We start from the raw sequence: 27943 nt of genomic DNA on the forward strand, positions 1-27943 counted from the left end.
TCTTAGCACTGGGGAGGTAGAGGCAGGTAGATCACTGTGAGTTCGAGGCCAGCCTGGTCTACAAAGTAAGTCTAGGATAGCCAAGGCTACATCAAGAAACTTTGTCTCAAAAAAACAAACAACAACAAAAAAACAAAAACAAAAACAAAAAAACAAAAAAAAAAAAAAGAAAGAAAAGAAAAGAAAAAAGAAACCATAGAGACACACACCTGGATAATTTTAAATGTACATATAGATATTATGAAATATGACAATATGACTTTTAAAATCACTCCCTTTCGGCCAGGCGTGGTGGCGCATGCCTTTAATCCCAGCACTCAGGAGGCAGAGGCAGATGGATCGCTGTCAGTTTGAGGCTAGCCTGGTCTACAAAGGGAGTCCAGGACAGCCAAGGCTACACAAAGAAACTTTGCCTCAAAAACAAAAACAAACAAACAAACAAACAACAACAACAACAACAACAAAAACCCCTAAAATCACTCCCTTTCACACTCGCTGGTTTGTCGTGCTACTGTCCTTTCCCAGGTCCTTGGGGTCTGTTCCGGGCGGCCATAACGAGTCCCATGGCAGAGAAAAGTAAGCATGTGCATTAAAGATCTCAGATGAACAAGAAACCACAAATGGTAAGTTGTACTGCGAAGATTAGAGACCGCCTTTCTTGTCTGCAAAGCTGTCTCAGTCCCCAAGTCCCTTTGTAGCCTAAGACTACATTCCTGTAAAACCCCGGAGCTGTGAGGGTCCTCCCTCCCTGGTTGGGGAAAGGGCTTCTAGGGAAGCCAGCAGCACTGTTGGGCAGGAAAGCACCCTGGTCACCTTAAGTGCTGCTGCTCTCAGTGGGTGGGCTTCTGTGCACTGACACACAAGTGGCGGGAGGCCACATACCCATCTCCCCCCCACCCCTGCAGTCCACCGCCCATGAGGGGACCTCTGTGTCTTGACACTACTCACCAACACTCAGCAGGCAAAGCTTTCAGGTGGAAAGGGGTTACAAACCCTTAAAGGTATGTAAAAAAAAAAAAAATGACATGTGAGTTTTCTGTGAAGAGATTCTGTAAGTTAAAAACAAAACAAAACAAAACAAAACAAAGGGGCTAGACAGAAGGCTCAGTGATTAAGACTGCTCTTCCAGAGGATCCAGGTTCAATTCCCAGCACCTATATGGTCACTCACTACTGTTTGTAACTCCAAGGTCTGATACCCTCACACAGCAAGCAAGCAAGAAAACACCAATGCACATAAAAATAAATCAATAATAATGATGATGATGATGATGATGATGATGATGATAATGATAATAAAAAAAATTCAGGGTTCCACAGAGCCTAGGCTGGCCTTGAACTTATGCAGTTAAGGCTGGCATCAAAATCTTGACCTTCCTGCCACTGTCTCCCAGCTATCAGAAAACAGGTTTGCTCATAAAACACAGAGTGTTCTGTCACTTTAAACAGATTCTGGCCAGGCGTGGTGGTGCACGCCTTTAATCCCAGCACTCGGGAGGCAGAGGCAGGTGGATCGCTGTGAGTTCGAGGCCAACCTGGTCTACAAAGTGAGTCCAGGATAGCCAAGGCTACACAGAGACACCCTGTCTCAACCCCCCCCCTCCAAAAAAAAAAAAAACAGATTCTGAAGGGGGCTGGGGCTGGGACCAGGACGATCAAGAGGCAGCCACATTCTGCTCTGCAATCACCTGAGGCCTAAGCTTCTCAGGTCATCTTTTCAGAAAACCTATTGTCTTTTCTTTTCTATCTTTTTGGGTTTTCAAGACAGGGTTTCTCAGTATAACAGCTCTGGCTGTCCTGGAACTCGCTCTGTAGTCCAGGCTGGTCTCGAACTCACGAGGATCCCACATGTCAGCTCACAAATGTCTGTAACTCCAAGATCTGACACTCACTTTCACATCAACATACATGTGGGCAAAATACCAATGCACATAAAATAAAGGTTAAAAAAAAAGATGAAGAAGAAGCTGAATCTGGTGGCGCACGCCTTTAATCCCAGTACTCGGGAGGCAGAGGCAGGAGGATTGCTGTGAGTTCAAGGCCAGCCTGGTCTACAAAGTGAGTCCAGGACAGCCAAGGCTACACAGAGAAACACTGTCTCAAACAAACAAACAAACAAACAAGGAGAAAAAGATGCTGTAGCCTGGTCTAGAAAGCAAGTCAGGACTACAAGAGAAACCTTGTCTCAAAAAACCAAAAATGAAAGAAAGAAAGAAAGAAAGAAAGAAAGAGAGAGAGAGACAAATTTTCAGTGAAGTAGGGAAATTGTTAAATGTACACCCATGTCCTATAGCTTGATTTTTAACTTTTAATGTTCTGTGTAAAATTAAGCACTGTTAACCAATGGTAACTGCAGTAGGGTGAATTCATTAAAAAAAAATTAAAGCCCCAGAAACACAAAAAAGTGGAAATTTTGTCCTGCCCCTCTATTTTTAAAGCCATAATAGGAATGAAAAGTAAATCTCCCTGTTTGGGCTACAAGCTGCAGAACACAGAAGAGTGAGAGGTGGGCTGCCCTAAACTGAGGCAGTGTCAAGCTTTTCAAAGAGGAAATACCAGGCACCAAAGTTAAGCTTTAGAATATTTTAATCTCCTTTTTTTTTCAGTGGATGCATTTTGAAATTCTTAGAATTAACAATTTAAAAAGAGCAGAGCAAAGGAAACATGGAAATGCAAACAGTTGGTTCTTGCTAATATAATTCCAGGTCCTAGGCATGATGCAATTTTCAAAACAACCAATTCAATAAAATAAAACAAATGCTTACCTTGGAAATCAAGGAACTCAAATGCAGACTTATCTTTGGACACTACAAGTGACTGCAGCCCAGGTGATGGTTGCACACTGCCTTTGGCTCTCCATGACATGTGCAAGTGCGCAGGTGCAATACCCGGGGAGTGAAGTCAGGGTAGAGGGAGCCATGCGCAGGTGTGGCACATCTGTGGGGCTAGTCAAGCAGCTTAAGGTTTTATAACTGACGCTCTATGTTCATTTGTGTGGGATAAAATTGTGTGTGCTTGATCATACAGATGTATAAAATTGATCTGAGCCGGGGCCAAGAAGGGGAGGGCAACTGCAACACAAAGCAACTATTTACACACATTCAATTCTGTAGTATTGCTTCCTGCCCTAGGTTCCTAAGAAGTATTGCCCCCTGAAGGACGCTCACGCCCACTGCCTAGAAGCCCAACTGTCTCCAGCAACAGCTGTTGGTTCGGTGCCAACAGACCAAGCTGCATGGCAGGTGTGCTGCGGAGATCCTGTGGTTCTGTGTTGAGGTATGCTTTGGGGGGCGGGGGGAGCTGGAAAGGCCCCAGGGGCCTTGCACCCTGAAAGAATAAAATGTCTGCACTGGTTCCTCGGGAAGGCTCAGGGTGTTTCTTAAGACCTTTGCCCTCTGTGTGGGCTGCCCCTCATCCGGGGCTCTGCTTGCACAGTGAGGGACCGGACCGCCTGCTCAAGGGTACCGGTTAATGAGTCCTTCCAGCTGGTTTGCAGGTCTGGGGTCACAGGGAGCGGGCAGGGGGAGAACCACAGAAACCTTTGTAGCAGAGCAGGAGAGATGTGTGTAGAGATCAACTTGGCAGAGCACATCTTGAACCAAGACTGCAAAAACACTGACCACCAGCCAGCCAGCTCCTCAAAGCGACACAGCCTGGAGGACGCACCGACACCCAGACAATGTACACCCTAATACTGACAGGAAGAAAGCCAACATGCCCTAAATCCCTAGTACAAGGAAAGAATCAGGTAGTGTTTTTAAGAGGAAAAAAAAATCTGTGGCATTGTACAAGAATACATTCCTTAGAAGCAAGAGGTATTGTCACAACTTATCTGTTGGAAGACCAACAGGGAGCCCACTGGGGAGGCAAATCTTCCTGTTACTAAGCGTACTCTAGTTCCCAGCATGGCTATGCTGCTTGGGTGGCCATCCCAGGTGTCCCCAGGGAAGGGGATGACTAGAACTAAGATGCCACCTTGCTAGCATAAGCAGGTCCTGTCCGTCTTTGGAGAGGAGTGACAGACAACGGGACTTAATTTGGATGTGGAAAGTATAGTGAGGTTTACCAGTGAAAGAACACACCACAGGGCATGGCGTGAAGTCCCCCAACAGTCTCAGGGCCGCTCCTCAGCTGTCTCATGAGCTGCACACCAGCGTCACCTGGAAAAATGACAGGGCAACTGTAGCCCGAGCTCCATTCAGCATAAACTTGAGACTCAACATGGAAGAACGCAATGACAAGCCAGGTTAGCAGCCAGGAACGTGTGGATGGCACCTCTGTGTCTGGCTGGCTGCATCTCCTTTGTCGAACAGATGGTCCTGTCCCTCGGTGCACTGTAAGACACCCCTTTGGAGAGTCTGAACTGGCCAGCCGAATGAAACCCCACAGACTAGCCTGTGCAGCCCAACACTGGAGGAAGACTGGACAAAAGGTTCGCAGAATCCTGCTGGAGCCAGTTTACTCTGGATCCCCACAAGGGGGAGCAGCACCCTGGGTGGCACCCCGGGCCACAGTGGATGAGACACGAAACAGAGAAACATCTTGTCATTGGTCTGCTGTGTCCTTTGCAAACTGTCCTGCCCACTCCCTGTTTACCTCCACCAAAAACTACCCAGTGGCCCCTCCCCGTAATACACACATTTTGATAAATAAATAAATAAATAAGTGCATCCTCGGATGGTTAAATGCCTCCCTCAGATGGGTCACTCTTGGCTGGAGGACCCCTCTGTGGAGGGTCGGGATGGAAACACGGCTTGTTGAGTGAGATTCCTGAGGCCTGGTGTGTAAGCTTTGTGCCTGGTAAGCATATGAAATCTTGGCCTGCGTGCAGATGAGGCCCTGAAACTGCCCAGTGTTGGGGGCAGAGAGGCCCATTCGTGGGCCCAGGTACCCGAGAGAGGCTAGGAAGGGCCTTGCTGAGCTTTCCGGCCCTGCTCCCTTTTATAGCCCCTCCCCCCCATGAGTTACTGGCACTTTTTATCAGATTCATAAATGCAAGTGTGTGTGCGTGTGTGTGCTTGGAAAGGCCAGGTGACTGAAAAACACTATTACATATATAGAAAAAAAAATAAACTGGAAAACGCTGTATGAGAAAAAAAAAAACTGTGAGAAAAGGCGATAAAAATGGTATTTTAACCACAGCTTTTTTTGATTTTTTTTCCTTTTTTTTTTTTTTTTTTTAAAGAAGTCAAATAATACCCAGGGCCATTATTCCACCAGTGGCCTCAGCCCTAGACGCCAGGCCAAACCCTGAAGGCACTTGTATTCCTCCACACCGCTTAATGGATCCCCAGGCTGGGGGGCAGGCTTCCAGGAAAGGGAGTAAAGGAAAAGAAGAAATGGGCGGAAACGGGCCCTGAATAACTGTGATCCACACAGAGATCAGGGCTGAAATGACCACATGACACCACATCCAGGGACAGCAACTGAGGTGCCGGATAGCACGACAGCCTAGCAATACAAATATTATTGTGTTTGGACGAACAGAGCACCTCGGCAGCTCTCCACGCTGCCTCATACACTCTTTGAGACGCTGAGCTTGGTGAGTTCGTCGGCCTCTTCTGCGCCTGTGTCTTCAGGGTCGTCCTTTTCTATGGCTTTGCCAAACCCAAACTGTTCTTCAGCTTTGACTGGCTCTCTCCAGGGTCTCTTAGAAGACAGGTGCACTTCCTTGGCCTGTGTGTTGTCATCAGATCCCAGGGAAGTGTTGTCCGAGTACTGAACAGAAGGCACCAGGTTGGCAATCTCATCCGTGGGAGACCGCCCGATGCTGCCGTCCACCTGGACTCGAATGTCTGGGGAGATGGACAGCTGGTGCTGGGGCACCACCCCGTTGTCCATGCACTTTGGGTACAGGTAGGTCTTCATCTGACCTTTCCCCTTGACGTTCACAGTCCCTCGGTAGTCAAAGTCGTAGCCCATCTTGCTCAGCACGCGGTAGCTCTCTTCGCTCACCTGGATGCGGCACTCGACACCAGTGGTGTCCATTCGGCTGGCGATGTTGACCGTGTCCCCCCAGATGTCATAGAGTAGCTTGGTGGTGCCGATGACGCCTGCCGTGAGGGGGCCGTGGTTAAAGCCGACCCTGAGCTTGAAGTTGAACCACAGCATGTTGTTGTTGAAGTCATCCACCACACGCATCATCTCCTTGGCGAACTCGAAGAGGATGCGCAGGTGCTCCTGCGGGTGGCCGCCCTCCCGACACTGGGCCGCGTTCAGCCCGGACGCCGCCATGTACGTGGCCCCGATGGTCTTGATCTTCTCGATGCTGTTGTAGTCTGGCTTGCTCAGGAGCTCGTCAAAGTCCCCGATCAGCTCGTTGAGGACCCGGTAGCACTCCTTGCCCCCTTCATAGTGCTCCTCGTAGAACTCGCTGAAGTTGACAATGCTGGCAAAGATCACGCCCCCGCTGTCGTGATTCTTGGAGTAGGTCTGGGAAACCTTCAGCTGCTCGGCCACGTGGTAGGGGATGATGTTCCGCAGCAGCCAGTCAGCCTGATCCCTCATGCTCTGGATCTTCGTGCGATGCAGGTCTGCTTCCACGTCCCCATGGTAGTGCAGACGGTAGCTGACCTCGAACTCCCGGTTCAGGAACCAGACCAGGAGGAGCAGGAGGAAGAAGGTGAGGGCGAGCTCCTTGCCTATGAGGCTGGCTGGCCTCCTGCTGTCCTGCAGCAGCGAGCTGTTGCACGGGTTCCTCTCGGCACTGGGGAGCAGAGAGATGAGAGATGACACAGCTGCTCGGAGCCCCTATCAGGGGAGCGCTCTGCCAAGTGTGGCCCAGCGTCACTCCTGGCTTGGGGGGTGTGTGTGGCGGGGGGGCTTAGAGCAGCCTGGTTGTTGTTTGGCAGGCTTCAGGGATGCTCTGGTTTTATTCATCTTTAATTTGGTTTCTTGAACCTGAATCTTATGCAGCCAAGGCTGGCCATGATTGCTAGCCTGGATCATATCCTCCTGCCTCTCTGCCCACATGCTGGAGTACGGGCCTGGACCACCAGCCTAGCTGCAATTGCTTTTAAGAAGACCTCATTAGTTTTTTTTTTTTAATCTTTTCTTTTTCCTCAACTATTTCTTTTGGGACAATCTCAACTTTATGGAAACGTTAAGTTTATGGAAACAAACACTTGGATGCTCTTCATCTGTGTTTGACAGTTGTTAAATGTTGCTTCTCTGCTTTCCCTCTCAACATTTACAGACACACATGTGACACACAAACACACAAAATAATTTTCCCTAAACATTCTGAAAGTGAGTTGCTGGTCTAACTATTTTAGCATGACTCTCCCAAGGTGTAGGCATCTCCCTTAGTGATCATAGGGTCATTATTGAACCCAAGAAATGGAATATTCTGATAAGAGTTTCCATTCTTTCCCTTTTCTCTACTAGTATGAAAGTTTAACAATACACATCCCTCCCCTGTCTAGTTAGTTCTGCTTTACCAAAGTCATATAAGACAATCTTGACATTTTCAAAGAGAATATGAGATACACGCATTTAAGAGTAATAAAGTGCACATGGGGAGAAAGTCAGTCAGCGTACAGAATGGAACCCTCATTCCTTCCAGGCAATGGATGCAGCTACATTCTTACGGCTGTGGAGTAATCTAACATATGGATGCACCACATTCACTCTGAGGGACACTGCCGACAGGATGAGAAATGGTGCTCCAGGGACCACTCCAGGACCCTCGCCTCCGCATACACCAGGGTTACTGAGTCATTTTAAACACTATGCATTTACAATTTAATTAGAAATTCCCAAGAAGGCCTTTGAAGTGCTGGAGACTGAGCTGAGGGTGTCGTGCACGGAGTTGAGCATTTTCTCTCTAAGCTGTGACTTCCCCCTTCACACTGTCCTAGAGACCGCACTGCCAGCCCTGCGACAGAGCTACTGATCTGCAAGCAGGTACCACTGAGAAGCCCTGCAGCTGAGCTGGAGAGGAGCACTGAGGGCCACTGTGTCTCTGGTTTTTCGAGACAGGGTTTCTCTGCGTAACAGAGCCCTGGCTGTCCTCAAACTCACAGAGATTCTCCTGCCTCTGCCTCCCAGGTGCTGAGATTAAAGGTGTATGCCAACACACCTGGCTTTTCTTTTCTTTCTTTCTTTCTTTCTTTCTTTCTTTCTTTCTTTCTTTCTTTCTTTCTAAGGTAGGCTCTTATGTAGTGCAGGCTGGCCTGGATTTACTATATAACTGAGGCTAACCTTAAATTTCTCATTCTCCTGCCTTTGCTTTGCAAATGCTGGGGTCATATGCATACACCACCATATTTGCTCAGTTTTCCACCCCCCTCTATTAAAAATACCACATACTCAATCATAGAAAACTTAGGGGGAAAGCAGAAATTTAAAAAGTGACTCATCTCTTTTCCTACTACCCAGAGTCAGTTAATTTAATTTAATTAATTTATTTATTTTTGGTTTTTCAAGACAGGGTCTCTCTGTGTTAGCCTTGGCTATCCTGGACCTGCTTTGTAGACCAGGCTGGCCTTGAACTCAGAGATCCACCTGCCTCTGCCTCCTGAGTGCTGGGATTAAAGGTGTGCGCTACAACTGCCCAGCTCTCTGGCTCCCTTTTAAACAGAGTGGACAGAGGGTTTGGGCTGGAGAGAAGCCAACCCCATCTCCTGTGAGCATGGCTTATTGGGTCAGGTGCTAAGTTGTTTTTCCCAATGTCATGACATTGAGAAATAGCCCTTTTAAGTAAGTTTCCTGAGGGACCGAACTTAGGCCAACAGGTTCGGCAGCAGGCACCTACTGAGCTTTCGCACTGGCCCATACCAAAATAATGTGTTTAATTTTGTCCTTCATCTGTTTGGGCTTTAGGTTCTCTGAACATTTTTCTGTCTGTCTTGGTTTTCTTTCCCTTCCTCTTTATCATTCAGCCTTTTCCTTGTGGACCTATTTATTCCTGATAAGACTGGAAAATTATCTGTCATAAGAGGCATGAATATTAATATTTTTCTAGTTTAATTATTTTTAATTTTTCATTTGTTTTTGTGTTTTGGTTTCTCTGTGTAGCCCTGGCTGTCTTAGACAATTTGTCGACCAGGCTGGTCTTGAACTCACAGAGATCCGCCTGCCTCTGCCTCCTGAGTGCTAGGATTAACACACACACACACACACACACACACACACGCACACACACACACACACACACGCACACGTGCACACACACACACATACACACATCAGTGGGATTGGTTCTCTCTCTGCTTTAAGCAGCAAGTGCTTTACTTTTACTCACTGAGCCATTTGCCCTGAACCGAATTTTGTTTTATTACGACTGGGTCTTAGCTGGGTGTGGTGGCGCACGCCTTTAATCTGGGAAGCAGAGGCAGGTGGATCCCTGTGAGTTCGAAGCCAGCCTGGTCTACCAAGTGAGTCCAGGATAGCCCGGGGTACACACAGAGAAACTCTGTCTCAAAAAAGCAAAAGCAAAAACAACAAAACAAAACCCCGGGCCTCATGTCTCTCCGACTGTCTTGGAATTAACTCACTATGCAGCTGAGGACGCCTTGAACTCTGATCCTCTTGCCTCCACTCCCCCAGTGCTGGGATTATGGGATATGACACCACAACCAGCAATTCTTATTCTAAGATAGAAGGATAAAGGCAGCCAATCCCAGCCCTAAGTTTAAGCAGCAAAGGTCAGTTTTCAGGAAGATGGTTTTTGGTGTTTGTGCACTGGTGACTGAAGCCAGGGCCTTGTGCTAGGTAAGTGCTCTACCAGCTTTCCGTTTTCATTTCCACTTTGAGATGGGATCTTACAAAAAGCTGTTCAGGCAGCCTTGAGCTCACTCTGCAGTGAACGTAGATTCATGCAGACCTTGAATGTACAATTCTGCTCTTTTGGCCTCCTGAATAGCTGAGATCACAGGGCCTTTACCCCCACCCCCCTCAGTCCAAAAGCGCTGAGATGAGAAAATGTAAGGGTCAGCTCATGACTGAATACTGGGACATTATAGACCACGAATGGGAGTTAAAGGGAAACATACTAACATCTATTATCATGCAAAAGAGGGATTTAAAATAGGAAGAAAAACAGAAAGTGAGATGAGAGCCACTTGCAGCTCTAACAAGTGAGGCAGGGCATCCACCAACACTGCGCTCTATCGGGGCTGTATATACAGTGCTACACTACAGGTTTGGGTTGGCCTCAAACTCACAACAATACTCTTGCCTCAGCCTCTAGAACATTGGCATTACAGGCCCGAATGCCATGGTTGGCACCATGCTGCTACTTTTTGAGGGCCCAAGCTAAGCCGAGTTGTCAGTGGGGGACACTTGCCCAGCGTGTACAGTGCCCTGGGTTGGATTCCCAGTATCAGGGAATGTGGGTAATCTGAGGTAGATTTCTTCCTTTGTGAACTCTGAGCATTTTGTCCTTTGTCTGTGCAGGCTTTAGGTTCTCTGAACATTTTTCTGTCTGTCTTGGTTTTCCTTCCCTTCCTCTTTATCATTCAGCATTTTCCTTGTGGACCTATTTATTCCTGATAAGACTGGAAAATTATCTGTCTTAAGGGCATGAAAATTAATATTTTTCTAGTTTAATTACTTTTAATTTTTCATTTGTTCTTGTTTTTTGGTTTCTCTGTGCAGCCCTGGCTGTCCTAGACAATTTGTAGACCAGGCTGGCCTTGAACTCACAAAGATCCGCCTGCCTCTGCCTCCTGAGTGCTGGGATTAAAGGTGTGTGCCACCACATCCAGCCTAATATATGTCTTAATGATCACTCACCTTTCTAGTAAGATGCAACTGTGATCAGATATGTTAATACAGTTTTTTTAATTGTTTTCTCAACCTACACACACAAGTACACACACACACACACACACACACACACATACACACTCACATTGTACAGGTTACTTATGGCATGCATGTTTTCAGGAGATAAAGAATGGAAAAATGACTGCTCTCATTTTTCAGACACAGGCCCCAGGTTGAAAGCTTACCTGAAATTCTGTGCTGTGTCCAAGGGTGACATCACTATGGAACTGGAAAGAAAATGCATAAAAATATTAGAGAAAACAAAAGAAGGCATTATTAAAAGCAACCCAAAGAAGAATTCACATAACTTTCCTCCTGGGGGCCATGAGGCAAACAATTCACCGTGCTCCCCGGGAACCATAATCCCAACTAAATGTTTTCTTCTATAAGTTGCCTTGGTCATGGTGGCTTATCACAGCCACAGAAAAGTGACTAAGACACCTTCTCTTTTGTAGAAAGTGAATTCAGGCTTTTGTTTACTGCCTGCCAAGCGCCGTGCCCTGCTAGTTGGGACTGGGCTGAAGGCTCCGAGGAGCCTCCACATGGAAAGGGTCTTGGCTCAAGGTAAGGTCTGCTGTTGGCATTGTAGCAAGAGCACAGACAGGAGGTGCCTACTTTTGTCTCTCTGGATCCAAGAGCAGAAGCCAAAGCTGTGATGTTACCATGAAGGGTTCACGAGGCCCCCTGCAGGTAAAAGCTGCTGCTGGATGCCACACTCTGTGATTGTGGCATTGTGATGGCCATGAGTCCAGATGCTCCACACAGGTGGGAGGCAGCGTGTGTCACTTCATGAAATCACTTGTCACAGCTTCTTCTCGGGTACTGACCTGGCAGCTCTTCTTTTGATCTTGGGTTACAGAGCACACGGCTGTTTCACATGGCTATTAGTGTAGTAAGGAGGCTGAGGGTCGCTACCCATGCTGTTCATGAATCAACACGACCCTGTGCTTCCCAAATACACACTAAGGCGATGATATCAGACACTGCTGATAGTGGCATGTACTAAAGCAGTGGTCCCCAATGACAGCAATTCTAGGTGTCCTGCAAAGCACAGTGGAGAAATGTCCCCTAAGTGCTGGGTTTATGGGCAGGTGGCTCTCCACTGCACATGGGAGGGACGCACCTCTCTGAGAACTTGGGTGTTTGTTGCGCAGGGGCTTAGTTGGTGTAAGAGCGCATTGTTTAAACAAAGCACTAACTGTGCACATTCTGCTATCCACGTTTCTATCCTATTTCCGACTACGTGTTTAGTTGACAAAGCACAAAGGCCAGCTGCTGGTCTGTAACAGGACACTTGAGACACATTTTAACAAACTGAGAAGCAACCATGATGCCACTGGTGGAACCCACGGGGAGGAAGGACTCCCACTGGTTTTACCACACTGGGCATGTCCCTTTGCTGACTGGCTGCTGCTCTTTACCACAGTGGGCATGTCCCTTTGCTGAGTGGCTGCTGCCTGCCTGATGAGATTGGTTGGGTCTCACTTACTCTGTAGCCCAGGCTACCCTCAAACTTGCTGTCTTTCTGTATTCACTTCCCCTTCCCTGGCACTGGGATTACTGGAGTGAGCCACCGTACCTGGCTCTTACTGGGTTTAAACATCTCATTCTGGAGCCCAGAGAGAACTGATCCTGTTTGCACAGGCTCATCATAACTCCGTTTTCTCTGTCCATGCCGCACTTTCTACTCAAGTAGCCCAGAAGGACTTACTGTCTATCCAGGGAGGACCGGGAACTCCTCGCCGTCTCGCCTCTATTTACCATGTAGCACAAGTTTGGATCTTCTAATTTTGTCGTTCTTTTTTGTTTGTTTGTTTTTGTGACAGAGTCCTGTTATGTAGCCTAGACTAGACTCAAATTTGAAATCCTCCTGCCTCAGTTTCCTGAGGACTGGGATTACAGGCCTGCATCACTCTGGTTTCCCCTCTGCTTTTCCATCATCCTGACCCTGTCACGTGACATGACTTCAGCTCTCAAGATAGAGATTCTCTGTGTTAGCCTTGGCTGTAATGGACTCACTTTGTAGACCAGGCTGGCCTTGAACTCACAGCGATCTGCCTGCCTCTGCCTCCCAAGTGCTGGGATTAAAGGCATGTGCCACCACTGCCCGGCTCAGCTCTCACTTTCTTAGACTCTTAACTTATTCACAAAAGTCATCTCAAATGTCCTACAGTAGTCATGTTGTCTTGCAGAGGCGGGGAAGCAAGGACATCTATATTCAAATATATACAGATTGCATTCGTTCGCAAATCCAAATGTGTGGGTTCCTAAGTCTTCTGGAATTCTGAGTTTTTGCACACGACTGATGATATAGGCATCTTTTAGGGACAGAAACCAGGTCATTTATGTTTTAATATATACATGTTATATACGCAACCCGTTGCATGGTATTTATACATGACTTTTTCTTTCCTGTTTCATTCTTATGGCACTTTCTTACATTTGGGGTTTGTTGGTTGGTTGGTTGTTAGGTAGTTCTGGGGTTAGAACTAAGGGCCTTTGCATGCCAGGCAGGCACTTTACCACAGGGCCACATGCCCAGCTGGTACTCTCTGAAGCCATGGTGGAAACACATCCCACAGCACTAACACAGAGCTGTTGCCGAGCCCTAGGAGAGGCCGGTCGAGAGCCGCGTGAGGTGAGAGGGCACAGTCGCGCACCTGTCCCGGCACAGGGAGATGTAGAGCAGGAGCAGCGGCCCGGCCCCCACGACAGTGGCGAGGGAGGACCTCATCCAGGAGCTGAGCTGGCAGAAGTTACAGTAGTGCACGACGGCTACCAGCACTGCAGAGCTGGTGAACGTGGCGAGCTGCAAGAGATCACAGGGTTAGGACAGCTGCCTCACCTTGACCACTCGCTGCCCCCGTCCTACGAGGAACCAGCCACCCTCACTCCTGCCCGGCACCAAGCATCTCCGATCCCACTTGTGGTGCTTGGATGTGAAATGTGCTCCTCGGGCTCACGTGTTTGCACACTTGGCCCCCGGCTAGGGGATATTTTTGGGAGCTGGTGGGATCTGTAGGAAGTAGAGCCTAGCAGCAGGAAGTGGCTCTCTGGTGAGCAGGACCCAGTTTGTTTCCCATGTCATCTCTGCTTCCTGTTTAGCCAAGCTGTAAGGAGAGTCTCAGCCTGATCAGGCATCACCATGGAGCCACGCCTCCCCTGCTGTCCCAAGCCAGAGCCACGACGGCATCCCTACAACATTTCTCATCAGGTCCTTGGCTACAGTGACAAAAAGTAACTGTGAACCATGCAGCAAGACTTCCTTCGGGTAACCTGCTGGTTGTAAAAACACATCCCATATCTGTCTCGTGCGTGGCACAGCACTTTAGGTTCCAAGTCCACACTGCTAGGAGAGTAGTATTCCTCCAGACATGTAAAATGGCACACGTCGCTGTGACAGACAGGAAAGAGGGGCTGCTTACTGGGGTCTACTACTGTGGGGTGGGGTCACCTTCTGATTGCTTCCTCCAGTCCTGCAGTGAGCCACTGATGCGATGCTTCCTGGAAACTCCTATCACACTCGTGCACTCGCCGCACTAGAGCTCAGCCTACAGGTCAAGAAGCAATGCTTCCCACAGCTAGCTCATCCTTTATGGAGTCTGACCCCAAAGCTTTCCCTCCCAGAGCAGCAGCAGCAGCAGCAGCTGATCCAGGTGCCTGTCACTGACTTAGCAGACTGGCACATCAGCTGTGTCATCTGGGCACACGGGGCAGGCGCTTCTGCAAATGTTCACACTGCTGCAGGACGCCATCTCCATGATGGGGGGGGGGTGTGACTCAGTGGCAGAGCACCTGCCTAGTGTAAGCAGCGTGACAAATGGAAAGTATCAAACAAACAAACAAACAAAAAAACACTGAGTTCCCTTAGTGTTCCTGACACCATAGCCCGGCCTAGCCTGGCCATGCTCAGAGCACCCACACGATCCCTCAGTGGGGCAAAGTCAGCCAGTACCCAGCCTACTCACTAGCTGCTAATCCACCCAGTTCTGAAAGTGAAAGCCAGTGACTTCCATGTGATCTTGGCAAAACTGAGAAAGATGAAAGTGACATCTGAGCTGTCGTACGGGGATAGCACCTGCATGACTGTGAAGTGGGAAAAAGTTGAAAGTTTGAGCCACAGGAAGCCAATGGAGCCACAGGAGCCACAGTAATGGATCTGAAGCTCGACGGACACTGAGTGAAATTGGAAAAGCGGTGTGCCCGTTCTTCAAACACTGCCACTGGCAGGCCACACTGCAGTTTTGCTGTTGTTGTCGTCATCGTGGTAGTGGTGTATGCGTGTGTGTGTGTGTGTGTGTGTGTGTGTGTGGTCTATGCAGTTGAGGATGACCTCGAACTCCTGATGTTCCTGCTTCCACCTTCTAAGTGCTGTGTGTATGTGTCACCATGTGTGAGTATGTGCCACATACAAGTATTGCCACCATGCCTACCGTGTGCTTCCAGTGTTCGGAGGCTGGTAACAGAGTACACCTCTTTAAGACCTTTAGCTCTACAGCAAGCAACCAGACTTAAAGTGAGAGAAGAGCCTGGAACGCATGGAGGGAAGGTGGCCTGCTGCTACCTACCTGTATGTTTGTCTCAAACTCAGAGGTGATGTGTGAATAGACAGCCAGGGCAGGAAGAGACACCAAGATGGCTCCGATGCAGTGGCGAGGGAGCCAGCCGGAGATCCATTCCAGCAACCGCTTTGTGCACGCCATGACATCCTCTAGGAAGAACACCATCCTGGGACGCAGAGGGGAGAGGGTCATCACGCCATGCCTTCAGCTGCCTCAGGGTGCACCGGGAAGCCGCTGCACCTCCTACACTTGTCACCAAGTAAGTGAGCTGCCTATACTCAGACCTCACACCACACTCTGAGGTTACCGGCTCCATTTGGACAAAATGTTACTTGTCAGAGACCTCTGTGGGTGTGTAGGTCTTGAAAGAGTAGTAAGGACCCTAAGCAAAGTCCACTGTGGGTCAGGACGTCCCAAATGGGACCCATCTGGAATGTTCCACTGAGCCTTTTGATGGTCATAATGGGGGAAAGGTGCTGCTAGTAGCCAGGGACAGAGATGCCTTACCAGGGCCACACAGTGACGTTCTCCCTTGTAGCACTGGCACCCACAAAGCCCATTGCTGCCTCCTCCTCAGAAGCCACAGAGGTGAAAAGCTTGCCACTAACACCCTAGCCTGGGGCTTGCTGAGCCCTGGGCACAAACAGGTGGCTGGAGGTGTTAACTCTGCTGCCACCAAACAGGTTCTGTTATGGTTGGGATGCTGAGAGCCATTCAACTTTTCAGAAAAATCAGGTCACATACTGAAGACAGACTAACCACTGCCACTGGCCACACCCCGTATGTCCAGCTGCCTCATTCACAGCCTGGACCACGGGTATGACACATACAGTACACAGCTTTTTCCCTTTCCTCTTTTTTTTAGGTGTGCGCCACCACTGCCCAGCCCAGGCAGCTGTTCTTTTCTTTTCTTTTTTTTTTAAATTGCATATGAGTGCTTTATCTACAGAAGAGGGCATCAGATTACATTATAGGTGGTTGTGAGCCACTATGTGGTTGCTTGGAATTGAACTCAGGACCTCTGGAAGAGCATTGGTTTTTTTTGTTTTGTTTTGTTTTTTTTGTTTTTTTTGAGGCAGGGTTTCTCTGTGTAGACCTGGCTGTCCTGGAACTTGCTCTGTAGACCAGACTGGCTTTGAACTCACAGAGATCCACCTGCCTCTGCCTCCTGAGTGCTGGGATTAAGGTGTGCGTCACCACTGCTTGGCAGCAGACACCTTTTATATTTTCCTTTTTTTTTCCTGAGAGGTGTCTTCACATTCTAGCAACAGCAGTCTATGACTCTTACACTGTAGATCTGGGTGGGCTACCTCAGGAAAGTGGTCGTACTGTGATAAAGTCCTCCTGTCAGGAGAGGGGAGCTGTGTATGGACTGAGAACTGTGACTAGGAAAGACTAGGTCTTGGCTGAGCCCAGAGCTCCCTGGGGCAGGGTAGGGCAGGTGGAGGAGAGAACACTGGGACCTTGGGGTGCAGACTCACAGAACTTCTCTTAGGCCTGTTGCTGGGGAATATGGGCAGGCTCACTGCCTTCACCTGTGCTCTGTGGGGATCTAGAACACGCCAGAACTTGCCCCTTTGGCCTTAAGCCCTGAACAGCTATACTGGCTATGCTCGCCACGTCCAGCATCCCAAATCATCCGGCACTGCCCGCAGAGGCTCACGTGCACTTTTAGGATCCTTGGGCTGCTCTGGCTTCCTAACATCTCAATGAAAACAGAGGCCTTGGAACATCACGGGGAAAAACCACAGATGCCTTCACAGGCAGTACTCAGTCCCTAGAGAGGGACACAAGGGAGCTAAGGCCCAGCCAGGAGATGGGATGCTTGGAAGACGTCACCAGAGTAGGAGTCGTCATCTCTGAGCTGAGAGCCCAAGTGTTGGCTTCCCTGGGTACCCATGTAATCCACCATGCAGGTCTTTCAATCTGAGATCCAGCCTCCCCCAGCCTTGGCCACTGTGATGCTGCAATGTCCATGAAGGAGTAAAGTGGTTGTCTGGCTTGCCAGGCTCCTACAGAGTGTGCAGTTAGGAGCAGGCCTCAGCAGCAAACTCAGGGGGAGTGAGAATTTTCCAAACTGGATATAAAGAACAGGGAATAGGCACACGGGAGGCAGAGGAAGATGGATCTTTGTGAGTTCGAGGACAGCCTGGTCTACAGAGTGAGTTCTAGTACACCTAAGGCTACATAGAGAAACCCTGTTTCAAAAAACTTAAAAAGAAAGAAAGAGAGAGCAGGGCACGGTGGCACACACCTTTAATCCTAGCACTTGGGAGGCAGAGGCAGGTGGATTGCTGTGAGTTCAAGGCCAGCCTGGTCTACAAAGTTAGTCCAGGACAGCCAAGGCTACACAGAGAGACCCTGTCTCAAAAAACAAAACAAAACAAAACAAAACAAAAAAGAACGTAAGGGATGGTGCAGACGTATCGTTTCCTCTAGGGGAGACTTTCCTCTCTGCTGCTGAGAGGGCTGCAGGCTGGTGGGTGAGAAAGAAAGGAGGTAGGTATCCCACACAGCTCACCCCAAGGGGAGAAAAGATAAAACACGGAAGTCTCAGGGCCAGATCAAAGCTGTCTTGTTTTGTTGTCTGTTTTACTTTGGTTTTTCTGCATTGGGGCATTGAGTAGAAGTAGCAGAAACTCATAGACAAGGTACCTCTTGCCATGTCATCTCCTGGGGGCCAATTATTAGTGGACTGAATGCACTAGGCTGAAACATGGCAAGGCTGGTGCAAGGACCCACTGTGACAGCAGCCAGGAGGCCGACACCTGTTGGGATGGGTGTGCATGCAAATGAGCTGCTCTGGGCACCCGCACCTGCCTCCCAGAACCTTGGGCTGCTCTTTAGTCTATTTTCAACGGCTGCTTTATTCTGCCATACCCACAGATCATTGCCTTGTTCAGCCATCATCGGAGACATTACCTCCTGAAGTACAACAGAGGCCTACAACAGGATAATGTCAGGAGAGCCCTGAACAGCTGGCTACCAAACCCTCCCCTCAGGGCTCAGAGAGCTACGGAGAGGAGGAGGAGGTGGCAATATTCTAAGAGCCAGAGGGTACGGATGACTCAAAGAGAACCGTAAACATGGCAGGCCTGGTACACACACAACCTCACAGAGACTGGCGGCATGCACGGCGCCCACAGAGGCCCAAGCCAGACGGGGCTCCAAAGCTGAGAAGGGGAGGTAGACAAGAACCCCCATCTCTAGCCAAGAAGCTATCTTCAGTTGACAACCTCTTGCAAAGGGAAAGTTATTTTCTCCAATGGAGCCTCACCGGGTATATAAACCACACTTAAGGGCACGTGCCATGCCCAGCAGCAGACAGCCAACACAAAATGAACTCAGTGCTACTTTTATGTGTATTGTGCTTTTTCTTTCTTTCTTCTTTACCCCCACGCCCCTTTGGCTTTTTGTTTTCTGAAGAGAGAGAAGAAGAAGGTGTAAAGTGGACGGAGGAAGGGAGGGTCTGAGGGGAGATGAGGGAGGGGAAACTGATCTGAATATAGCGTACGAAAAGTATTTTCTTTTTTTTGTTGTTGTTTTTCGAGACAAGGTTTCTCTGTGTAGCCTTGGCTGTCCTGGACTCGCTTTGTAGACCAGGCTGGCCTCGAACTCACAGCGATCCTCCTGCCTCTGCCTCCCGAGTGCTGGGATTACAGGCGTGCGCCACCACGTCCGGCTACGAAAAATATTTTCAATTAAAAAATAAAATAGGCTGGGCTGTCTTTTTATTACTGAGCTGTATGAACTCGACACGTGATGGATATTAGATCCTCGCCACAGTCGCCATCTCTTATTCTTTCACATTCTAGGTTATCTGTTTCTCTATGTTAGGCTTTTTTTGTTTGAGACAAAAGTCTTGTGTAGCCCAGGTGGCCTTGAGCTTGCTAAACAACCAAAGTGGCTTTGAACTGCTGATCTTCCTGCCTCCATCTCCCAAGTGCTGGCATTATAGGTGAGTGCCTCCATGCCGGGCTTCTATCGTACTCTTTGCTACACAACATTTAAAAACCTTTTTATCTGTTTTTCCTGTTGCTTGCACGGTTGGTGTCATATCTAAGTAAGTGCTGCCTGTTTCAGGCTCAGACATTGACAAGAACTCCTCAGTTGGTTGAGGCTGGCTCTTAAGTTAGCAGGGAAAAAAAAAAAAAGAAAGAAAAAAGAAAAGAAAAGAAAAACCAAAATTAGCAGGGACTTGCTCTCTGCTGCTGCCTGCCATGTATTCACTTCCTTCTCCCTTCCTGTCTGAATTTCTCACGCCTCCTTTTAATCGCTAACCTAGGAAACCCGGGGCCCATCTGGCATCAGATGGGCTGCACAGGGACTGCCCCCTCCAGCGGGCCAGTGCTGTGAGGAGGATGCCCAGAAATGAGGTGGAAAGGAGAAAATGAAGTCCTGTTCTCTTTAGACTCCCGGCCATGTGCTGCTGGCTAGTCAGTTTTGTCATTGACCACGGAGCCAGAAGAGGGCGCTAGAGGCTAACTGTTGGCGGGCCACCACTTCACTTGGGGCATACCTGATGGACACCACTAGGGACAGCACCTCCAGCAACAGGTCTGCACCGAAGACGGCCAGGGCAGCCGGTGGGGGAGGGGTGGCGGTGGCTCCGTACTTCAGGAAGCAGGTGACAGAGATGATCAGGAACACCGTGGTGGACAGAAACACATCCAGGAGGGAGCTGAAGGTGGCACTGGCGAAAGTCTTCACGGGAGAATTTTTTATGACCTGTTTAGTGCAGGAGGAAAAGGGCAGGGTTTGAGCAGCCTTGCCCCCAGATGGCCGGGGGAGGACAAGTCAGGGCTCCACACCAGACATAAGCTGCCATGCTTCACACGGACACCGCCACTTTAAAAGTCTCTCGAACACATTTAATATAGTCACTCTGAAAAATGAGTTCCTGTCTTAGCGTCCAGGAGGACACATCTTATTTATTTATTTATTTATTTATTTTGGTTTTTCGGAGACAGGGTTTCTCTGTGTAGCCTTGGTTCTCCTAGACTCACTTTGTAGACCAGGCTGGCCTCAAACTCACAGCGATCCGCTGCCTCTGCCTCTGCCTCTGCTGGGATTAAAGGCGTGCACCACCAGAAGGATGGCAGCACGTGATAGGAGCTTCCAGTCTAATGGATGGGTGTGAAAGCCAGCCTCATAAGACAGGCGGCTACCTAAGCAGCAGCAGCAGCCGAGGAAAGGCTCCGTGTGTGGAATGAGAGACACACCTTGAAGGCTGGAGAGAAGGCTCAGGGGTTCAGAGTGTTTGCTGTTCTTCTAGAGGAAGGGTTCGATTTCTAGCACATACATGGTGGTCCAAAACTATCCTTAACTCCAGGTCCTAGGGGTCCAATACCCTCTCTGTCCTCCATAGGCGCTAGGCACACATGTGGTACACATACATACATACATACATACATACATACATACATACATACATACGTACATGAGGGCAAAACACTCATGAAAGAGAAAATAAATCTATTTTTTTTTAAGGGAGAAAGCCCATGTGGGTGCTGCTCTGGGCTGTCTATTGGGGGCAGGGTGGACACGCAACAGTGCCTGAAGGGAACTGGCAGCCTGATGGTGGAATACAAAAACCAGGGCATTGTGTGAAGCTTACTAAAGAGGCACATGCGTATTGTCAGGGAACTTAGAGAAGGAAACTGCTATCACATGATGTGTCCAAAACATGACCAGTTCCAGACCCCTGCGGGCCCTTCGGAGAGACACCATCTCAGACAGAGTTCTCCTCAGCCCACTGAGGAAGAGGCATCGTTGCTCCTTGTTTGTAGACGGAGGCCAAGAGTAGCTGTCCCAAGGGAACACTAGGAACTCGGAGCCAGGCTAGGCTGCAGCCAGACTGACTGATGCCCACGTGTGCCCCAGGCCCGTCTTAGGATGAAGGTGCAGATGTCGAGCCATGGGCTGTAGTGAAAGGAGAACACGATGCACGGCAGATGGACTTTACATTCAGCCCTGGCAGCGGGGCTCAGGGACGAAGTGGCTAGAGGTTCATGGGAGGGGGAGGCCTGTGACCGGCCTCAGCAAGTTCCTTTCAGGCCAACCTGGCTCTGGTTCCTTAGCCTTAGATAGACCCCAGGAGCTGGGGAAGATGGGGAAAGTCAGGAGTTGGCCTTGGGGAATGAGAGGGCTAGTCAGTCCCAGTGTTAAGCCTGAGCTCAGCTGAGCAAAATGGGCACAGGGTTAGAGTCCTAATGCTCTCCCATGGAATTCAGAGCCTCTGAAGATGGCCATGGGCCTGGTCCTAACTTCTGAGGTTCCCTAAAAAGACCAAAGATCTTGGAGGTGAGGCTGCCACAATGACCTCCTCTGCAGAGCCACATGTATGCCACTGCTCTCTATGGGACCTAATTAGCAATCTAGGGAGTAGCCAGGCCTTGGGCAGAGAAGGCTCAGGACAGCCAGTGGGGGGGTTGGTGGTGGCAGGGGGCGGGGGATGCCCAGGTTTCCCAACTCCTGGTCTAGAGTGCTAAGGCTTAATACTTCTTGCTTTAGGCAAGTACCTGCAGGATTTGTGCTTGGGATATTCAATGATACTCGCTGTCTAGTGGGGGACTGACTGGGCAGCAATTCCAACCACACAAAGCAAAGATTAAACCGTATCTTGTACACCACGGTCTCTCTAGGTCATGGACTGGACACAACAGACATAAAGATCTGTCCACTGAGCAAGTGAAATCTTGGTCCTGGGGTCAGGCGATGGTACACTTTTGGTTCAGGTCAGGTTGGGGGCCAAGGGAACGAGAGCTGAGAGCTGCTACCTAGAGCGCCAACTAGGCTCCAGGCTCTTCCATTCATTGCTTTCAAGTATCCCTGCTGAGCACGCCTGGTGTGTGGGCTGTGCTGGGATTTAGACAGTGTGGAAACGGAGGGCTGAGTGTTAAGTGTAGAAGTCAGATGGGATTCCAATACGGGGTGCACATGAAGAAGAAAAAGACACAGGGAAGTGAAAATCCAGCTAGTATCAGGGAAGGGTTCTTAGTGCAAATGATGTGTGAGCCGAGAGGAACATTAGCTCCCTTAACTGAAGGGAGTTAAGATGGTGGTAAGGTTGGGGGACTGTGAACCCCACATTCTGGATGGAGGTAGACTTCCCATTTCTGGTTCCATTTCAAGAGTGTTGGAAGTGCCAACGCTATGGGGAGAGAAGTGTCACTCAAGAATTCAGAACAGTTGTGACTATGCATCCTTCCAAGGCTGGGGGCAGCCATTAGAAGGCAGAGGCTGTGAGTTCGAGGCCAGCCTGGTCTACAAAGCAAGTCTAGGACAACCAGGACAAGAGAAATCCTGTCTCAGGCGGGGGGAAGAAAAAAGACCAGAACTACCAGCTATGGAAGAAACAGTCTGGTGGGCTGTGGCTTGGCTTTAAGATAAAGGAACATAAAAAGCCTTGGGTTTTCCATCCCGGTGGAGATGAATACACATACAGTTCCAACTCAGGGCTTCCTGATTGTGGGAAAACAACATTAGCCTCCACTTGCCTGTTGCTCGGTAAAACACTAGTACACAGTGTCCCATGGGAACTGGGCTTGTACGTTGAGGTCACAGGGAGAACCTACCTCTTCCTGGTAGCTGGCTCTGTAGGATCGCTCCAGTTCTGGGTCCAGGAAGTTCAGGCTGAACTGATTGATGGGCGGCTTGAAGAAATAATCTTTCATCAGGCTGGAAGACACAACCAGTGTACCCCATCAACACCAGCAGCAGGGGGCCACTAGAGCTACCTCCAAAAGTCACTATGTGACAGGTGCTGCGTCCTCAGCCTTCGTGTGTTTCAGTTCCTTCACGAAGGAGTGAGCATTGTCCACGATTACCACACTCACTGTTACACCCTGTTTCTGAACACACAGTCCACACACCCAGGACTGAAAGACCGTGAAGGCAGCTCTTTCATCCTGTGGAGAGCCAGCAGATCTTGATGCTGCGAGGGCTTACACTGATCTGGAGGCTTCAAACGAAGGCAATTCCAATACCGTCCTGTCATCCCGAGTGCTTACAGTAATTACGCCTCAAAGGTAACAGGTTGTTATGGGAGATGGTGCGTACAGTTGGGGTAACTGTGGGGCTGCTGTCAGATATTCTGAGTGCAGGCGAGACTTGAAAATGAGCATGCTCAATGACTTTAATAGCTCAGAAATCAATTGTGATACATGTGACTCTTAGTCTTTTACAGCTGTCAGCACATTGTAACATCCTTGTGATGCTGGGGAGAATTACCACAGACTTAAGGGAACGCTGGTGTGCTTTCAGAAGGCGAGCACAGATAGGGGTGTAGTCCCTCTCCCACATACAGCGGCCATTAGCCTGAAGTCACACAAAACAGGGAAGCAGCCTCCAGGGTGCCTGTCACAGGGGTCAGGTCCCCCTTTTCTTGCCGCAGACTAGATTCTCTTCTGTAATAACTTATTATCGCCTCAGACTCAAAAGAGGGGACACTCTGCCCCCTCGTGTTGGCCCTGTCTTCCTTCCCAGGTACAGAGGGAAGGTGACAAAAGTGGTGACAGGAGGATTCTAGCATTCAAGTGGCAGGATCAACCCTGTTGAAGCCGCATGGGCTCTTTCACACTTAATATTCTGAGTTTCTGCTTCTGGGTCTCACAGAAGATATAAAAGCAACTGCTGGGAGGTGCAAGACAGAGCTTTCAAGACACTTAGGAGAGGAGCCATCCTTGGAGGATGGGAAGAAGGCCAGATAAGTTTGCTGCCTTTTACCTTTGTTTTGTTTTCCCTGAAGACAGACATTAGTTTGCATCGCTGCTACCCCTCTGATAGAAAGACTTGCTCAGCACTTGGGAAGCCAAGGTGGAAAGATCATGAGTTTAAAGACCCTTGGGCTATAAAGAAGAGCAGGGAGGTGGGGGGGGGGGTGCGGGGGGAGAGGAGAAAGAGAAAGGAGGAGAGGGAAGAGAGACTCCTCCCTCAAGTGCTGGGATCTTGGGGGGTGGGGCGTGGTGACGCACGCCTTTAATCCCAGCACTTGGGAGGCAGAGGCAGGCAGATCGCTGTGAGTTTGAGGCCAGCCTGGTTTACAAAGTGAGTCAAGGACAGCCAAGGCTACACAGAGAAACCCTTTCTCAAAAAACAAAACAAAACAAAAAAGCGCTGGGATCTTGGGTTTGTGTCACCCCGCCTGGCTCTAAAAGCCAGCCTTAATGGCTTAAAAAACTAGGAACTATGGGAGCAGGAGAGCTGGCCCTGCCCGGAGGTCATGAGAATGAGAGAGCAGGCCCTGCTCTGAGGACACAGGAGCAGGGGAGCTGGCCCTGCCCTGAAGACAAGGGAGCAGGCCCTGATCCAGGGCTCTGAGTGGACCTCACTCCAACATCTACCCCATGTACGCCCTGCTGGAACACATGAAGGGGCCAGACTTGCAGATTCAAAGATTAAGAATCTCCTTGACAGATTTGATCAGTAGCAGAGAACGGACCCCAGAGAGCCCTGAGAGCCCCGCCGCCTGCTGCCGCTGGCCTAGTCAGCATCACACCCAGGAGGAGCAGCAGCCGTTGCTGCCTGCTCCAGTCACCACCACCGCAAGCATGAGCAGCGAGGCCAAGATCCAGCAGCCGCCCGCTGTGCCCGCCGCCACCAAGCCCAGCTCCACCGGCAGCGGTGCGGGTAGTGGCACCTCCAGCGGGGACAAGAAGGTCATTGCAATGAAGGTTTTGGGAACAGTAAAATAGTTCAATGTAAAGAACGTATAGGGTTTCATCAACAGGAATGACACCAAGGAAGACGTATTTGTACACCAGACAGACTGCCATAAAGAAGACCAACCCCAGGAAGTGCCCTCGCAGTGTAGGAGATGGAGAGACTGTGGAGTTCGATGTTGTTGAAGGAGAAAAGGGTGCGGAGGCAGCAAATACGCAGCAGACCGAAACCATTATAGACGCTATCCACGTCTTGGGGTCCTCCACGCAATTGCCAGCAAAACTACCAGAATAGTGAGAGTAGGGGAAAGAACGAGGGATTGGAAAGCGCTCCTGAAGGCCGGCCCTATCGGCAGGGGAAGGCTCCCACCTCACTCCATGCCGAGACCCTATGGGCGTCGACCACAGTACTCCAAGCCGCCTGTGCAAGGAGAAGTGATGGAGGGTGCTGACAACCAGGGTGCAGGAGAGCGAGGTAGACCAGTGAGACAGAATAGGTATGGGGTTACAGACCGCGATTCCGCAGGGGCCCTCCTTGCCAAAGACAGCCTAGAGAGGACGGCACTAAAGAGGACAAGGAAAACCAAGGAGATGAGACCCAAGGTCAGCAGCCACCTCAGCGTTGGTATCGCTGCAACTTCAATTACCTACGCAGACACCTAGAGAACCCTAAACCACAAGATGGCAAAGAGACGAAAGCAGCCGATCCACCAGCTGAGAATTCGTCCGCTCCCGAGGCTGAGCAGGGCGGGGCTGAGTAAATGCCGGCTTACCATCTCTACCATCATCAGGTTTGGTCATCCAACAAAAAGAAATGAATATGAAATTCCAGCAATAAGAAATGAACAAAGATTGGAGATGAAGACCTTAAGTGCTTGCTTTTTGCCCGTTGGCCAGATACAGTAGAACCATCTGCATTATCTATGCAGCATGGGGTTTTTATTATTTTTACCTAATGAGGTCTCTTTTTGGTAATGACAAACATGTTTTTTAAGGGGAAAAAAAAAGGCCTGGTTTTTCTCAATACACCTTTAATGGTTTTTAAATTGTTTCATATCTGGTCAAGTTGAGATTTTTAAGAACTTCATTTTTAATTTGTAATAAAAGTTTACAACTTGATTTAAAAAAAAGTCAACAAACTGCAAGCACCTGTTGATAAAGGTGTTAAATAATAATAATAATTTAAAAAAAAAGAATCTCCTTGGCACACGGCAACAATGCTATATCCGACAGCAGTCCCAGTGAGGATCTGGTAACGATAGTGTAGGCCTCCAACCAGACCCATGACTCATAGCAATGAACATTTGAAAGCAAACATATGTGGACAAAAGGCTACACTGCGTGATACACTACAGCTTCTGTGACAAGATTTTTTTGTTTGTTTGTTTGTTTTATTTACTGGGAGGAGGAGAGGGATTTTGAGGCATGATGTATAAGTCATAGACATTTAATAAAAGTATTAAAAAAAACCCACTAGAAACTAGGGAATGGAGAGATGGCTCAGCTGTTAGGAATACTTGCTGTTCTTCTGAAGGCTCAGTTCCCAGCACCCACAAGGTGGCTTACAATCATCTGCTACTCCTGTTCCAGAGGATCTGGTGTCCCCTTCTCACTTGTACACATGCAGAAAAAAAATTCATACAAATAAAATTTAAAAATAAATATTAAAAAATGTAAGTGAACTCCCCAATATAGAAAATTCAGGGGTGACTTCTGATCAAGAATGAAATTATAAATGCCAGAAAAGCAAGAGGCAGGAAAGAGGATGCCCAGCGTCTGCATATAAACTGTCCTCACACCTAGGTCTGACTCTTGAAATTGCATCTTAATTGCATGTGACTGGTAGACACCCCTGACCGCCCCCCCAGCCCCCAGGATCCCAGTTAAAACTAAAAGAGACCATTTGAGTCAGATAAGTCAACTATTTGCTGAGTGAAAAACCTTAGTATTCTTCAAAGAGACACAATGAAATTCAGATTTTCTAAGTGTCACACACAATATCAACATAATTCAATCGTTGCTAGCTTCCAAAGAATTTGGGAAACACAATGACACATGAGAGAAACACCATCACTGTAGATCAACTCACTCAAGACAATGGACAGTCTAAAGTAAGCAGGCAGGGACTTACAAATCATACAGCTGGAACACACAGGACAGCGAGGGCATGAGCAACAGGACTACATTGCAAGATTTCGTTTAAAATGACGTGATTTAACATTAATTCTAAGCCAACAATAAGGCATGAGGATGCTGTCCTAGTTAGCTTCAGCTGTCAGCCTGATACAACCCAGGGTTATGGGAGGAGCCTCACCTGGGGGATTCACCAGGTCAGACTGGCCTGTGGTCTTTGTCTTTGATTGATGTAGGAGGGCCCAGACCAGTGTGGGCAGTGCCATTCCTAGGCTGATAAGAGGGCTAAATATGAGCCTGGGAGCAAACCAATGAGCAATGTTCCTCCTAGGTTTCTGGTCCAGATTCCTGCCCTGACTTCCCTCAATGATGGACTCTGACTTAGAAGCATAATATCAAAACAAAAACAAACAAACAAACAAACAAACAAAAAAACCCTTACAGCAAATGACATGTGGTAGGGCATGAGTTTAATCCCAGCACTCGGGAGGCAGAGGCAGGTGGAGCTCTGTGAGTTCGAGGCCAGCCTGGTCTACAGAGTGAGTCCAGGATAGCCAAGACTATACAGAGAAACCCTGTCTCAAAAAAACAAAAACAAACAAACAAACAAACAAAATACTCTTCTCTTCCCCAAACTGCTGTTGGTCATGGCATTTTATCACAGCAATAGAAAAGAAACCAGAACAGGTGTGGACCTGTAACTCCTGGAGCTACAACCAGACTTTGGCCTGGGTATCTAGCTAGAACAACAGAGAACAAGTGAACGTACAGCTTACTGGAACAGCACTGTCACCCACCTGGACCTAACTGCCACTTA

The 27943-nt window shown here is 48.8% G+C and overlaps 1 protein-coding gene and 1 pseudogene across 4 annotated transcripts in view; one reads left to right on the forward strand and one right to left on the reverse strand.

Annotated features, from left to right (window-relative positions):
* Nucleotides 1-2567: 2567 nt before the first annotated feature.
* The window catches only part of ADCY9 (adenylate cyclase 9), a 136666-nt gene continuing 111290 nt past the window's right edge, over nucleotides 2568-27943 (reverse strand). For all 3 annotated transcript variants that reach the window (XM_084764019.1, XM_084764017.1, XM_084764018.1), the window contains 6 exons: nucleotides 22909-23011; nucleotides 19851-20059; nucleotides 15338-15497; nucleotides 13430-13578; nucleotides 10955-10996; nucleotides 2568-6705 (listed from right to left, as the gene is read on the reverse strand). In XM_084764019.1, coding sequence (XP_084620145.1) covers nucleotides 5514-6705; nucleotides 10955-10996; nucleotides 13430-13578; nucleotides 15338-15497; nucleotides 19851-20059; nucleotides 22909-23011 — 1855 coding nt within the window. In that variant the 3' untranslated portion in view covers nucleotides 2568-5513. The remainder of the gene's footprint in view (nucleotides 6706-10954; nucleotides 10997-13429; nucleotides 13579-15337; nucleotides 15498-19850; nucleotides 20060-22908; nucleotides 23012-27943) is intronic.
* Nucleotides 24883-26157, forward strand: LOC311586544 (Y-box-binding protein 1-like; annotated as a pseudogene). The gene has a single exon. The product of its transcript is annotated as a Y-box-binding protein 1-like (transcript).

This window comes from Acomys minous, assembly GCF_964271855.1.
Source record: "Acomys minous genome assembly, chromosome: 16".
NCBI classification, from domain to species: Eukaryota; Metazoa; Chordata; class Mammalia; order Rodentia; family Muridae; genus Acomys; species Acomys minous.